The sequence below is a fragment of the Tursiops truncatus genome, chromosome 5 (assembly GCF_011762595.2).
Source record: "Tursiops truncatus isolate mTurTru1 chromosome 5, mTurTru1.mat.Y, whole genome shotgun sequence".
In the NCBI taxonomy this organism is placed as follows: Eukaryota; Metazoa; Chordata; class Mammalia; order Artiodactyla; family Delphinidae; genus Tursiops; species Tursiops truncatus.
In genome coordinates this window covers 4,683,259-4,698,715 of record NC_047038.1, presented here as the reverse complement: position 1 = coordinate 4,698,715, position 15,457 = coordinate 4,683,259, and the positions used below count along the sequence as shown (strand labels likewise).

The window sequence follows — 15,457 nt, the reverse complement described above, 5'->3', positions numbered from 1 at the left end:
GTGGCTTCTCTTGTTGTGGAGCACGGGCTCTAGGCGTGCGGGCTCAGTAGTTGTGGCCCACGGGCTCTAGAGTGCAGGCTCAGTAGTTGTGGCGCACAGGCTTAGTTGCTCCGCGGCATGTGGGATCTTCCCGGACCAGGGATTGAACTCGTGTCCCCTGCATTGGCAGGTGGCTTCTTAACCACTGCGCCACCAGGGAAGTCCCCAACCCCATTTAAATTGTCTAAGTTTTTTGAAATTTTACTAGTTTTATAAAATATACAAGTATGGGAACAATACTGTATCGACTTCTGAGGGTGGCACAAAAGGTCAAAGGACTTAAAACTTTCATATAAGGAACAGCTAAAATTACAAAGATGCTTAGCTTGAATAAGAGAAAACTGAAGTCTTAAGAGCTAGAATCAGTAAACAGAAATTAGAGGGTGATAGAGTTTGGCTCAATATAGCTAAAAACATTTCAGTAGAGCGAACTGGTACCAACAAGAGCTGTGTGACCCCTTGCACCAGATGATGTTTACTATAGAATTAAGACAAACTTATTTTTTTAAATAGTATAAAACTAGGAGGGGGAAAATCATTCTTAAGATTTGTTTTCATGGTTGTAATAGTTTGACAGAAATTGTATGATATAAAAGGCTAGCATATTGTCTGCAAATGGAAGCTCCAACTAAAAGAATTAAAGGAAAGGGAGGATAAAGGTAGTTTTTCAGCATTCCTATGTTTTCTTCTCAAAAAACATTTAAAAATTTAAAGTATAATTACCTACAGTGAAATGCACACGTTTTGAGTGTACTGTTCTATTAGTTGTCTTGAGCATACTGTTCTTTTAATTTTGACAATTCATAAAGCAGTACAGCCTATGCCCCTTTTAAGATGTAGAACATTTACACCATCTCAGAATAGACACCTTGTTCCTCTTGATTGTATATTTTAATTCAGTTTCTGCTTTCAGATTTCTCTATAATCAGTCAAACTGTGTTGGGTCTAAATATTTTAAGCTGTAACTGTTACCGTGGTGCTTTGTTTAAACATTTTATTGAGTGCTTGCTCAGGTTCTTTATATACATTTGTATTTAATTCTCACCTTAACCCTGCAAGGTTGTTAATGTCCACATTTTGCAGGTGACACAGTTGAGGCTCTAATAAGTTTAATTAAGCCAGTGATGCAAACCTGTCTAAGTGTTTTCTAAGATTTGAACTGTAGACTCTAGAGCAGCGTTGTCCAATAGAATTTCTTGTGATGATGGAAACGTTCTGCATCTGAATTTCCATATGTTAGCCATTAGTCACATGTGGCTATTGAACACCTGAGATGTGGGTAGTGTGACTGAGGAGCTTTACTGAAGAATTTTAAATTTTATTTAATATTAGCTAATTAAAACGTTAAATAGCTATAGCTCTGAGTCTAAAGACTGTAGGTGCCCTTTCTCCATACCTGTCTGCTCTACAGAAGTAGGACTACTAAAAGTAGTTCCAGTACACTGGCACTACTAAGTGCTAGCCAGGCTCCTAGTAAGTTAATAAATTTTTTTTTTTTGGCGGTACGCAGGCCTCTCACTGTTGTGGCCTCTCCCGTTGTGGAGCACAGGCCATGGCTCATGGGCCCACCTGCTCCATGGCATGTGGGATCCTCCCGGACCGGGGCACGAACCCGTGTCCCCTGCATTGGCAGGCGGACTCTCAACCACTTCGCCACCAGGGAAGCCCTATCAGTTTTATTGATCTTCTCAAAGAACCAGATTTTGGTTTCACTGATTTCCTTTATTTTTCTCTTTTCTATTTCATTGTTTCTGTTCTTTTTTCTTTTGTTTCTCCTGCTTATGTTGAGTTTAATTTGCTCTTATTTTTCTACTTTCTTAAGGTGGAAGCTGATATGATAATTGGAGACCTTTTAGAATACAGGCTTTTTTCTGACTACTTTTATAATTTTCTCTTTTGTCCTTATTTTTTAGCATTTGGATTGTGATGTGCCTCTTTTTTTGTTTGCTGTTTTGTTTTGTTGTTTTCTTTTTTTTTTTAGTTGATCCTGCTTGGAGTTTGTTGAGATTCTTGGTTCTGTGGGTTTAATAGTTTCCATTTCTCTATTGAGATTTCCTGTTTGTTTTCTGATTATTTCATGTTTTCCTTTCAATCTTTTAAAATTACTTAATAGTTACTGTTTTAAAGTCTGTCTGCTACTTCTGTCATTATTTCTGAATCTGTTTTTGTTGATTACTTTTTTTCCATAGGTCATGGGTCACAATTTCCTGTTTCTTCACATTTCTAATTTTGTTTTTCTGTAATGTGTATTATAGACACTAGGATATTGAGTATCTGGATCTTGTTGTCCTTTGTAATAGAGTTTTGTTTTGGCAGATGGTTAATTTGCTTGTGCATCAGCTTGTTCTTGTTTTTAAGCTTTAATAAAAGTGGCTCTAGATTATCCTTATTCCCAAGGTGTGGCATTTCTGGGTCTCTGATGAATCCTGGAGTGTTTAATGAAGTCTCTAACTGGATGTTTGGAACTCAGATATCTCCCAGCCATGTACAAGCATCCATAGTTGTTCAGCTTCTGCTACTTGGTAGTTGTTCTTGGCCAACTTGAGTAGAATTCTGCAGTGTACCTGATCAGTTTAATATTTGACCAAAACTCTTGTACAAATTTCTGAAATTTCATCTCTGTACAGTTCTTTCTAATACCCTGCTCCATAAATGTCAGCTCTTCATGCATTTTCTGTCTCAGATATCTGTTTAGGTCAGTAAGAGTGGCATGTTCTACTTGTGTTCCTCCTCTCTATTCTGCAGTCTGGAAAATGCCTGTAGGCAAAAAAAAAAAAAAAGATTTTCTTGGGATTTACCTTGTTTCCCTTCTGAGAGCACAGTCCTGTGTTGGCTCTTGTCCAATGGCTGAAAATAATTATTTCATATTTACTTAACCAGTTTTATGCTTGGCAGGAGCACGAGCTGGTGTCAGTTATTCCTAGACATTTTAGAAGCAGGAGTCTCAGTGTATGGTGCCAGCATTTAGCACACAGGATTTGAACAGTTCATTCTGTTTGAGTTACATCCTGTTTTGCTTTACTGTTTCTGTAGCACACTGTTAATATTTTAAAATTTAGCTGCTAATGAAAGCTAACAGTCTACAATATTCTAATATTTTTGAAACTATTATGTTTAATCTTGAATTAACATTTGTTCATGTTACAGGCAAGATGACAAACAGAATACTATGGCATTCATTCCATACCAAGGGAACCATTTATTTATAATTCTGAAATTTCAAGAACTCCCCAAATACAAGAATTTCAGAGATGGGATTATAGACATGTATTTTTATTTAATTTTATGATTCTACTATGGAGAACTTAACATGTCTGCCCACAATGTTGTTTTACAAAGCCTGTTTTAAATGAATTGATGTGAAACCTTTGCTCAAAGTATACTGTATGTAGTATTTGCATCTCTCTTAACCTAAATAAAAGTAAATTCTCTAAAAATTTTCTTTAAGTCTACGGGTTTGATTAAAGCAGCATTAAGTATCTTATGGTTTAAAAAAAAAAAGAGGGCTTCCCTGGTGGCGCAGTGGTTGGGAGTCCACCTGCCAATGCAGGGGACACGGGTTTGTGCCCCGGTCCGGTCCGGGAGGATCCCGCATGCCACGGAGCGGCTGGGCCCGTGAGCCATGGCTGCTGGGCCTGCGCGTCCGGAGCCGCAAAACAAAAAACAAAACAAAACAAAACAAAAAAAAGAATCTTATCATGGTAGCTTTATTCCCATGATTCTGTAGAATGAACTTCAGTGATAGCGTTACATGGGAGTTTTAAAAACAAGCAAATTATTTTTTTCATTTTGTACATTTACGCCTTTTGAATGGTTCAAAACAGGACTCCTTATGATTATATCTTCTGTTATACTTTAAGACTGCTTTTATAAGATTCCATTTTGATTAGACATAAACCTGTGTTAAAGCTGAATTATACATAGATCTGGCCTTTTATGTTTGGAGGAAAGAAATTGTTGAATATGATACACTACTTCCTATTTTTCTTGTAAACCCTGTATGCTACTAGAGTTTATCTTTGGGCAAGAGCAGAAGTGTCAAGGAAATTTTTTGGGGTAAAGTAAATTGAATGTTTGCTGTTACTTTTTCCATTAAACTGTGAGAATACTACTCTCATTTGTTATGAGTGACCTGTTGTAGGAGTAGTGCTTTTAGGGAAAAAAGAGATCGAGGTCTGTTTCCTTAAATGCACACTGAATGGTATGCCATTCTCAATTATTTTTATGGGTCACCTTGACAGAAGATAATTGGGTTAGTGGCATTGAGTATAATTTCAATATGGGCAGCCGCCAAATTTCATTAATTAGGAGCATAATCATTAGGAACTGAAACTTAATTACTTTTCTGAAGTTTGATAAAATAAAAAACTAAGTGCTATAGTATTATTATCTCATTAAAAGAAAGTGGAGTTCGGTTTTTCATTTTCATTTGGTAAACTCAGTTATTTGGGGGAATTATCAAATTGGTTAATCTGTGTGTGTTCATTTTTGTCACCTTATTTTTGGCATTTTTATTGCCTATTTAATTATAGTACTGAGTAAGCAAAGGAACAAAAGATGAGATAAAAGTTGAATTTGTTGGTTAGAAAATCTGTTAAAAGATGAAAACTCTTGGCTTTAATAATATTTATGTTAATAAAATGTAATAAAATTTCTGTATGTGATGGAAAGAGCTCTTAACTGGGACTCAGAGGACCTAGACTGTTAGGCCCGCCAACACTAACTAGGAATGTTGCCACTAACTAGGTTTGTAATCTCTGGCAGCAGATGCGCAAGGACCCCATGCAGATTTTTGGATGTCTTTCTCTGAATAGTTCCATCACTTGCAGTACTCTGCCTTGCAGAGTACCTCAGCCTCCTTGACCTTCAATCTTTGTTTCTTCAACTCTGTGGACTGTTGTGCTCTGCTTCGGATCCTTCTCCCTGTGCTATAATCTGTAAAACAGTGACATTACCAAGTGTATCATGTCCCCTCAACCCATGGTTCACAATCCTGCACTGCCTGTTGTCCAGTGTCTGGCAACAGTTATTTTATACATTTTATCCAGTTTTGTTGTTTATGTTAGAAGGACAAGTTCAGCCTCACTCCATCATGGCTAAAAGTGGAAGTTCCCTTACTACGTTTTTACAGAAATAAATTTTTAGAAAGCAAATTGAGGGTTTTAAGAATAGTGTACTTAGGGGGCTTCCCTGGTGGTGCAGTTGTTAAGAATCCGCCTGCCAATGCAGGAGACATGTGTTCGAGCCCTGGTCTGGGAAGATCCCACATGCCGCAGAGCAACTAAGCCTGTGCCCCACAACTACTGAGCCTGTGCTCTAGAGCCCGCGAGCCACAACTACTGAAGCCTGCGTGCCACAACTACTGAAGCCTGCGTGCCTAGTGCCTGTGCTCTGCAACAAGAGAAGCCACTACAATGAGAAGCCCGCACACCGCAACAAAGAGTAGCCCCTGCTCACTGCAACTAGAGAGAGCCTGCATGCAGCAACAAAGACCCAGTGCAGCCAAAAATAATAAATAAATAAATTTATTTAAAAAAAAAAGACCAGGATACTTAAACTGTTCTTTGTATGTATGTAGTTCCTGGAAAACAGTGACAAGTTAGGAGTGTCACTTTTAATTAGCCTAGTCTTTACATCATATTAACAAATTAAGGAATAAAAGCCATATGATCATCTCAGTAGATGCAGAAAAAGCTTTTGACAAAATTCAACACCCATTTATGATAAAAACTCCAGAATGTGGGCATAGAGGGAACCTACCTCAACATAATGAAGGCCATATATGACAAACTCATGGCAAACATCATACTCAATGGTGAAAAACTGAAAGCATTTCCACTACTATCAGGAACAAGACAAGGGTGTCCACTCTCACCACTCTTATTCAACATAGTTTTGGAAATCCTAGCCACAGCAATCAGAGAAGAAAAAGAAATAAAAGAAATACAAATTGGAAAAAAAGAAGTAAAACTATCACTGTTTGCAGATGCCATGATACTATACATAGAAATTCCTAAAGATGCCACCAGAAAACTCCTAAAACCAACCAATGAATTTGGTAAGGTTGCAGGATACAAAATTAATGCACAGAAATCTCTGGCATTCCTATACACTAACAACGAAAAATCAGAAAGAGAAATTAAGGAAACAATCCCATTTACCATAGCAACAGAAAGAATAAAATACCTAGGAATAAACCTACCTAAGGAGGTGAAAGACTTATACTTACAAAACTATACAGCACTGATGAAAGAAGTCAAAGGTGACATAAACAGATGGAGAAATATACCATGTTCTTGGATTGGAAGAATCAATATTATGAAAATGACTATACCAACCAAAGCACTCTACAGATTCAGTGCAATCCCTATCAAACTACCAATGGCATTCTTCACAGAATTAGAGCAAAAAATTTTGCAATTCGTATGGAAACACAAAGGATCCCGAATAGCCAAAGCAATCTTGAGGAAAAAAATGGAACTGGAGGAATCAGGCTCCCCGACTTCAAACTATACTACAAAGCTACAGTAATCAAGACAGTGTGGTACTGGCACAAAAACAGAAATATAGATCAGTGGTACAGGATAGAAAGCCCAGAGATAAACCCACACACATATGGTCACCTAATTTATGACAGAGGAGGCAAGAACATACCATGGAGAAAAGACAGCCTCTTCAAAAAGTGGTGCTTGGAAAACTGGACAGCTACATGTAAAAGAATGAAATTAGAACACTACCTAACACCATACACAAAAATAAACTCCAAATGGATTAAAGAGCTAAATGTAAGACCAGACACTATAAAACTCTTAGAGGAAAACATAGGAAAAACACAGGAAAAACACTCTTTGACATAAACCACAGCAAGATCTTTTGTGACCCACCTCCTAGAGTAATGGAAATAAAAACAAAAATAAACAGATGGGACCTAATTAAATAAAAGCTTTTGCACAACAAGGGAAACCATAAACAAGACGAAAAGCAACCCTCAGAATGGGAGAAAGTATTTGCAAATGAAACAACAGGCAAAGGATTAATCTCCAAAATACAAAAACAGCTCATGGAGCTCAATATCAAAAAAACAACAGTTCAATTAAAAAATGGGCAGAAGACCTAAGTAGACATTTCACCAAAGAAGGCATACAGATGGCTAAGAGGCACATGAAAAGATGCTCAAACTCACTAATTATTAGAGAAGTGCAAATCAAAACTACAATGAGGTATCACCTCACACCAGTCAGAATGGCCATTATCAAAAAATCTAGAAACAATAAATGCTGGAAAGGGTGTGGTGAAAAGGGAACCCTCCTGCATTGTTGGTGGGAATGTAAATTGATAGAACCACTATGGAGAACAGTATGGAGGATCCTTAAAAAATTAAAAATAGAACTACCATATGACCCAGCAATCCCACTACTGGGCATATACCCTGAGAAAACCGTAATTCAAAAAGAGACATGTACCAAAATGTTCATTGCAGCTCTATTTACAATAGCCAGGAGGTGGAAGCAACCTAAGTGTCCATCATCAGATGAATGGATAAAGAAGATGTGGCACATATATACAGTGGAATATTACTCGGCCATAAAACAAAATGAAATTGAGTTATTTGTAGTGAGGTGGATGGACCTAGAGTCTGTTGTACAGAGTGAAGTAAGTCATAAAGAGAAAAACAAATACTGTATGCTAACACATATATATGGAATCTAAGAAAAAAAATGTCATGAAGAACCTAGGGGCAAGACGGGAATAAAGACACAGATCTACTAGAGAATGGACTTGAGGATACGGGGAGGGGGAAGGGTAAGCTGGGACAAAGAGAGAGTGGCATGGACATATATACACTACCAAACATAAAATAGATAGCTAATGGGAAGCAGCTGCATAGCACAGGGAGATCAGCTCGGTGCTTTGTGACCACTTAGAGGGGTGGGATAGGGAGGGTGGGAGGGAGGGAGACACAAGAGGGAAGAGATACGGGAACATATGTATATGTATAGCTGATTCACTTTGTTATAAAGCAGAAACTAACACACCATTGTAAAGCAGTTATGCTCCAATAAAGATGTTCAAAAAAATATAGACATGTACCACAGTGTTCATTGCAGCAGTATTTACAATAGCCAGGACGTGGAATCAACCTTAATGTCCATTGACAGATGAATGGATAAAGATGTGGCACGTGTATACAATGGACTATTACTCAGCCATAAAAAGAATGAAATTGAGTTATTTGTAGTGAGGTGAATGGACCTAGAGTCTGTCGCACAGAGTGAAGTAAGCCAGAAAGAGAAAAACAAATACTGTATGCTAACACATATATATGGAATCTAAAAAAAAGAAGGTAGGCATAGAGAATGGACTTGATGACTTTGGGTGGTAGGGGGAAGCTGGGGCGAAGTGAGAGTAGCGTGAACAAATATACACTACCGAATGTAAACTAGCTAGCTAGTGGGAAGCAGCCGCATAGACAGGGAGATCAGCTCGGCGCTCTGCGATGACCTGGAGAGGAGGGATAGGGAGGGTGGGGGGGAGGGAGGCTCAAAAGGGAGGGTATGTGGGGATATATGTATGCATATGGCTGATTCCCTTTGTTGTACAACAGAAACTAACACAGTATTGTGAAGCAATTATACTCCAGTAATGATCTATTAAAAAAAAATAGTGTGCTTAAACTATTCTTTGTATGTATGTAGTTCCTGGAAAACAGTGACAAGTTAGGAGTGTCACTTTTAATTAGCCTAGTCTTTATGTCATAGCTTCCTTTAATGCTTTTTACTGTTATTTTAATTATTATAAGAAAAATTATTTTTAGGCTTTCTGCTAAGTAAATAGGAACACTAAATTTAGTTGCTTAGTCGGATGTTTCTTTGGCTGCATATGGTTTCGTTACTGCTTCTGCTCTCCCCTCCCTCCTATCCCCCAGATCACTTTGCCTGTTGATTGTGGGAAGGGCTGAGAGGAAGCTATTGCACACAAAGTAGGACTGATGGATCTACTAGAGAATGGAAGTGTCAGGGAAGGAAAGCACAGAGGATAATTAGGTTTTTTGCTTCATCATCTGAGTGAGGGTGAGTTGAGGGAAGGGCATCTCTTGAGATGGTGAAGACTTGGTGAATAGATTCTGGGGGAAAAATCAGTTGTGTTTTGGATGGTGTATTAGGTTTGAGATGTGAACAAAATAGAGATGGTGAGTATATAGTTGATCATAGGACAGCTCTGTAGTTGGCTGTAGCATTGAGCCTTAAGCAGTTGATTTCATGGTGCTGAATGTAAAATTCTACATTTTTGTTTCTCCACATTTTTCTATGATTTCATTATCATTTGCATTAACTACCCCTCCCAGATTTTGAATGTATTGTTTTAAAAATTGTGAGTAAAATTTGTTTAAACTTATGACAGTGAAATCTGTCATAGAGTACCATGTCTTTAAGATGTTTTCTGTAATGAATACAGTGCTTTAAAAATAATTATTGCTCTAAAAGCACATGGTGATAGTTAAAAGTCAGATAGCACTAAAAGGTTTATGATGAAAAAGAATTCGTCAACTCAGCCCCCCTCCCCATCCCCTCCATACCTTCCCACACCAGAATCAAGCACCCTCAGTCCTTCTAGCCATTTTCTCTGGTATTTGCTTTTCTGTTGCTTAGTAATATAACATTATTTCTTTCTTCTTTTTAAAAATATTCATTTATTTGGCTGTGCCAGGTCTTAGGTTGTGGCACCCAGGATCTTTGTTGCGGCACGCGGGATCTTTAGTTGCGGCACGTGGGATCTTTAGTTGCGGCATGCGAATTCTTAGTTGTGGCATGTGGGATCTAGTTTCCTGACCAGGGATCAAACTCGGGCCCCCTGCATTGGGAGCATGGAGTCTTAGCCACTGGACCACCAGGGAAGTCCCTATAACAGTATTTCCTGATACATGACTTTTAGACATTTGTTGACTTCTGTTTATGGAAAATGAGGACTTGGAACTTCATCATTCACACATTTGCTCACTTGTCTTTCTCTCTTTATACTTATATCACAATATTTTGATAAACTGGTATTAAATATTTACATTTTTATAACTATACATGTATTTTTTTATTGTTGAGCCAAATATTATGCTAAGACCACTAAGACCACCACACTCTCTTATATAAGCCTTTATTTCTCCTGGAGTTAATACCTATCTTACTTATTCAGTTACCTGGTTTTCTATAGACCCATTGCTCATTTTCCCCAAATGTGCCTGTATTTCTGTCAGGTGTTTATAAATAAAATTTCCATTTTTGTCTTTGATAGAAACCTATTCCATGGTGGCCTTTGGCATCCTGTTTTATTTTGGAGTGGTTGTTCTCTAGTTCTTTTTTCTGCATTAGATTACTTATTTACTAAGTCCCATGTTATCTTTTTTGTTTGTTTTGATTCCTTTTAATAGCTTCCTAAGGAAGAGCGCAGAGATAAAATTTTAACTTTCTGAGAAGCTTTAAACTGTCATTTTACTTATATATACTTGATTGACAGTTTAGCTAGGTAAGGTATTCTGAATTTTGAAGGCTGTGTGTAGTTTTATAGCTTTTAGCAATATTCCATTGTTACTTTGGAGTAAAAGTTCAGTGCTATTCTGATTACAGATCTTTTTTATGTGACTTGTTTTTTTCTCTCTGGAAGTTTTTTTTTTTAATTAATTAATTTATTTTTGGCTGTGTTGGGTCTTCGTTGCTGCGCATGGGCTTTCTGTAGTTGCGGTGAGCGGGGGCTACTCTTCTTTGCGTTGCACGGGCTTCTTCTTGTGGTGGCTTCTCGTTGCAGAACACGGGCTCTAGGCGCGCAGGCTACAGTAGTTGTGGCACGTGGGCTCTAGAGCTCAGGCTCAGTAGTGGCGCATGGGCTTAGTTGCTTTGCAGCATGTGGGATCTTCCTGGGCCAGGGCTCGAACCCTTGTCCCCTGCATTGGCAGGTGGATTCTTAACCACTGCGCCACCAGAGAAGCCCCTCTTTCTGGAAGTTTTTAAGGACCATTATTTCCAGGCTTTGAATTTTCATTATGGTGTGCCATAGTGTGGGTCTTTTCTCCCCTTTGTTAATTTGCATGCACTTGTTTGTCCCTTGTGGCTTCAGAGACTTGTTTCCTTCAGCAAAAAGAAAATGTTATTTTAAAATATAATTTCTACACCTTTCCTTTTTTTTCAGTTTTCACATTATTAACACTTGTTGGACCTTTTAGAGTAAGCTAATGATTTTCTTATTTTTTCTAATGTATATTTTGTCCCTTTGTCTTGATTTTACTTTCTGTTTTTGAACTTTCCTTTTTCTTTTTCTTTTTTTTTTTTAAATTTTGGCTGCACGGTGTGGCTTGCAGTATCCCGTTCTCTGAGCAGGGATTGAACCCCGGTCACTGCAGTGAAAGTGCCAAATCTTAACCACTAAGCCAACAGAGAACTCCCTGTATTTATTTTTTTTAACTGTGTTTTAGTGGGATTTAGGAGAATATGGAAATAACGTGATCATTTTGTTGTATTTAACAGAATCAAAAATTTAGCACCGAATTTAAAATTGTTTGCATTTCTTGCTAAACTTAAATTTTTCTCTTTTGTTTTGACAGAGATGTTATGAACATAAACAGTACAGAAATGGATTGAAATTCTGTAAACAAATCCTCTCTAACCCCAAATTTGCTGAGCATGGAGGTAAGTGTAAATACTGTACACTTGCTTGTAAGCATAAGTAGGTAAGGCTTTGCTTACTTATCTGGTTTCACTTATTTGGGTTCTGTTAATCCCAGCTGCCTAGACTGTTTTCCAGAGAGAATGGACCTTCTTATCCTTGACTCCTGTGAGATGTTTAATACTGATACTTTGAATTTATTGTCGAGAAACTGATAACACAATCTACTTGAGTTCTGATTTATTCCTATTTTGAATATTAGCACCATAGGAAAGGCAAAAGAACCTAGTAAGACAAATATGCTAATTTAAGCTTAATAAATAGGTTTATTTAAAATGTTACAAGAAAATTTTGCTTGAGAACTTTGGTTGAGCTAGATAAATTTTATTTCTTACAATAAACTTATTCAGAAAGTATCCATTTGGGTCTTTGCTCATGAACCAGCACCTTCTTATTTAGCATTGTATCTTAATTAGTTTTTCAAGACAGTCATGGTTAAGACTTGATTTTGAAAGTTTACATAGCTTTTGCCTGTGTGAGGGTAGAAAATTGGACAGTGAGATGTTTGTAGGATAAACTTGTAAAGAAGCGAAGGAAAAATAAGCTTTCACAGGTCTGATTTGTAGTTAGGAAACATGGCTCTTTGTTAATTAATTTGATAATGTTCTCTTAGTATTGAAGAGGGAGAGAGCAATAGTTCCGTTAGCTATCTTTACTCTCGTGTACTTTCACTCTAGTGATAAAATTGTTTAAAGATGGAAAGCAGTGGGAATAAAGTATCTAAAATTTTCTCTCTCCATTTCCTTGTTAAAAAATAGTTTTGCTAGCCAGTTGGATATTAGGTTGTTTTATATTCATTCCAAAAGTATGCATAATGGTAATGTAACTCTTAGTCGTATAATCACCATAGAGTTTCAGTACAGCAGAGTACCAACTTTCATTGTGTCTAAAATGCAATTTCCCTTCATACTTTAACATATCTGAAATCAGGTTGCATATGAAGTGTCATAATTTAATTGAAAATACTTTTTAACAGTACATAAGTTATGATTTGTTCTAAACTTACTGACAACCTGGGTTTTCATTAATTAAGACACTTGAAGTTGTTTCTTGCAAGAATAGATTTTTACCTGTTTAACAACAAAGTGTTACTTTCTACAGTACCTTGCTAATTTGGCTACTTGCCAAATATATTTTGTTTGTTTGCTTCCTTTTTCTTTGAATTTATGCATGATTTATGATGATTTTGTACACATTTTTTTCCTTCTTTTTTTTTGCTTCCATTTCTTTCTTTTTCTTCTTATTTTTTTTGTGGTACGCGGGCCTCTCACTGTTGTGGCCTCTCCCATTATGGAGCACAGGCTCCGGACGCGCAGGCTCAGCGGCCATGGCTCACGGGCCCAGCCGCTCCGCAGCATGCAGGATCTTCCCGGACCGGGGCACGAACCCGTGTCCCCTGCATCGGCAGGTGGACTCTCAACCACTGCGCCACCAGGGAAGCCCGCTTCCATTTCTTTATCTATGTTTTACTATAAATGTTGACTTTTCCTCAGGATAATGTGTTTAATCCTTATCTTTTATTCCTAATTTTTCTATAAATTTTAAGTTGTAGTCCTAAAAGACAAATTAATCATAATGAATATTTTATATTCATTTGTGTTTCATAGAATATACATTGTGAAATTAGAAATATTGTTTTTCCCTTTCTGAAAATTAGTATTTTCCTCAACTCTTTTTTTTTTTTTTTTTTTTGATTTTTATTTTGCGGTACGCGGGCCTCTCACTGTTGTGGCCTCTCCTGCTGCGGAGCACAGGCTCCGGACGCGCATGCCCAGTGGCCGTGGCTCACAGGCCCAGCCGCTCCGCGGCATGTGGGATCTTCCCGGACCGGGGCACGAACCCACGTCCCCTGCATCAGCAGGCGGACTCTCAACCACTGCGCCACCAGGGAAGCCCTCAACTCTTTTTTAATCTGTGGATTGTGAATGACAGGTGTCTGACATCTTCTTTTATTTGTGTATTTAATAGTAATCCCAAATAACCGTTTTAAAATAAATTTATGAAAACCAGAAATGTAATTTATGTGTATATTTAAATAGTTGAACAGTGAATTTAACCTTTATGTAACTTGGGTTCACAGAGATAGTCTGTTTCAAGATAAAGTTTTTCGTACTTTAAAGGAGTAATTTAATAAGGTCATGGAATTCCCCTGAACAGTAGAAAAATCATTTTATCTTGTTAGCATATGGATTACCAGATATTCATGCATTTTTGTATCTTTTTATCTAAAAAAAAAAAAATCTAGGGAGGCCTACAGTATAGAAATGTGTAGTTACTTCATTTGTCAATTTAACAAATATTTTAATTCTGTAAAAACCTGGACGTTTTCCCAGGAATCTCCTTGAAGTTTTAAATATTAAGGATAATGTAACATTTGTTTTTGAGATTATGGTTACCGTTTTTGTTGTTGTTAGTTATCTTTAAATTCTTTTTCTTTTTTTCTTCCTTTTCTTCTTTTTCTTTTTTTTTAAAATAGAAACCCTGGCTATGAAAGGATTAACATTGAACTGTTTGGGAAAAAAGGAAGAAGCTTATGAATTGGTTCGTAGAGGTTTGAGAAATGACTTGAAGAGTCATGTGTGTATCCTTTTTGTATATTTAAGGGTTGGATTGTGGTGTCTTGAGCTAAGGCAGCAATTTGGGAGTCAGAAGTTTTAGATGTCTCTTACTGTGTAACTGCAGAGGAGATGGTTCTTTCTTCAATTGAGTAATAGCAACTGCCTTCATTCAGGAAACATGTTTATATACCTACCGTGTTCTACTGTTGTATCTAGTCACAGATAAATGGGACTTGCCTTTTAAAATATCTACCCTGCAGATATTTGCCTTTTAAAAGAGGTACCCTGCAGATTTCATCATAGCATGAATTTAGAGAAGGATATACAATAAGGAGTATTAGAAGGCAGTATAGTATACTGATTGAGAGCCCAGGGTTTGGAGTGTGCTTCACTTTGGTTTGAGTCTCAGCGCAGCTTCTTTCTAACTGTGATCTTAGGGCTTAGTTTCCTTATGTGTTAAATGAGAATACTCATACCCACTTCACTGTGGTGGTGTAAAGATTTAATAATGCTTAACATAGTCCCTGATAATGCTGTACTGTATGAGGTGAATTTTATTTTATTTTATTTTATTAAGGGAAGTGTGAGAATAGGATCAAGTACAAATGTCTGAGGGAAGATCGAGAAAAAATTGTGGGTTACTGTTTTTTAAATAGTTTTTGACAAATATTTCTTTACCCATTTTGTTGGCTAACACAATGAAGTGCTGAAACACTTAGCAAATTTTCAAGTGTCAGTCTGGAATAATACAGACTAAGAAAAGATATGGATTTTGCTGTCAAAGATCTTATAGTCTAGTGAAGGAAGATACTTGGTAGAAGCTTAACACTTCTGATTATTACATAAAATGTTATAATTTGTTCAACGATTATCACTAATCCAGTAAAGCAGAAGTGAGTGAGTTGAGAGTAACCAGAAACTGAAAAGGTAAGCAAAGGATTAATTAATAAGATCTTATAGATATCTTTTCATCATTTTAATGTTGGTGCGGTGTTCTGTATGTACTTGCCATGCTTTATTCAAAACTGGGTTCCTCTTGATGAGCATGAATTTCTTTAAATTTTTAGCAGTGTTAAACTCCTTGAGGATAGATTTTCAGAAGAAGAAGATTCAAGGCAGTTAAAAGGTGTTGCAGTGCTCAAGAGAGT

At 37.1% G+C, this 15,457-nt stretch overlaps 1 protein-coding gene across 4 annotated transcripts in view; it reads left to right on the top strand.

Moving 5' to 3' along the window:
- The window catches only part of NAA15 (N-alpha-acetyltransferase 15, NatA auxiliary subunit), a 75,139-nt gene that overhangs the window by 12,841 nt on the left and 46,841 nt on the right, over positions 1–15,457 (top strand). For 3 of the 4 annotated variants that reach the window (XR_002174932.3, XM_019927964.3, XM_019927963.3), the window contains exons 2-3: positions 11,630–11,714; positions 14,228–14,332. Coding sequence is in view for 3 of the 4 variants with exons in the window: in XM_019927964.3 (XP_019783523.1) it covers positions 11,630–11,714; positions 14,228–14,332 (190 nt within the window). In the remaining variant the exon portion in view is untranslated. Of the gene's footprint in view, positions 1–11,629; positions 11,715–13,478; positions 13,684–14,227; positions 14,333–15,457 lie in introns of those variants that run through there. The other variant, XM_033856672.2, reaches the window with a different exon arrangement.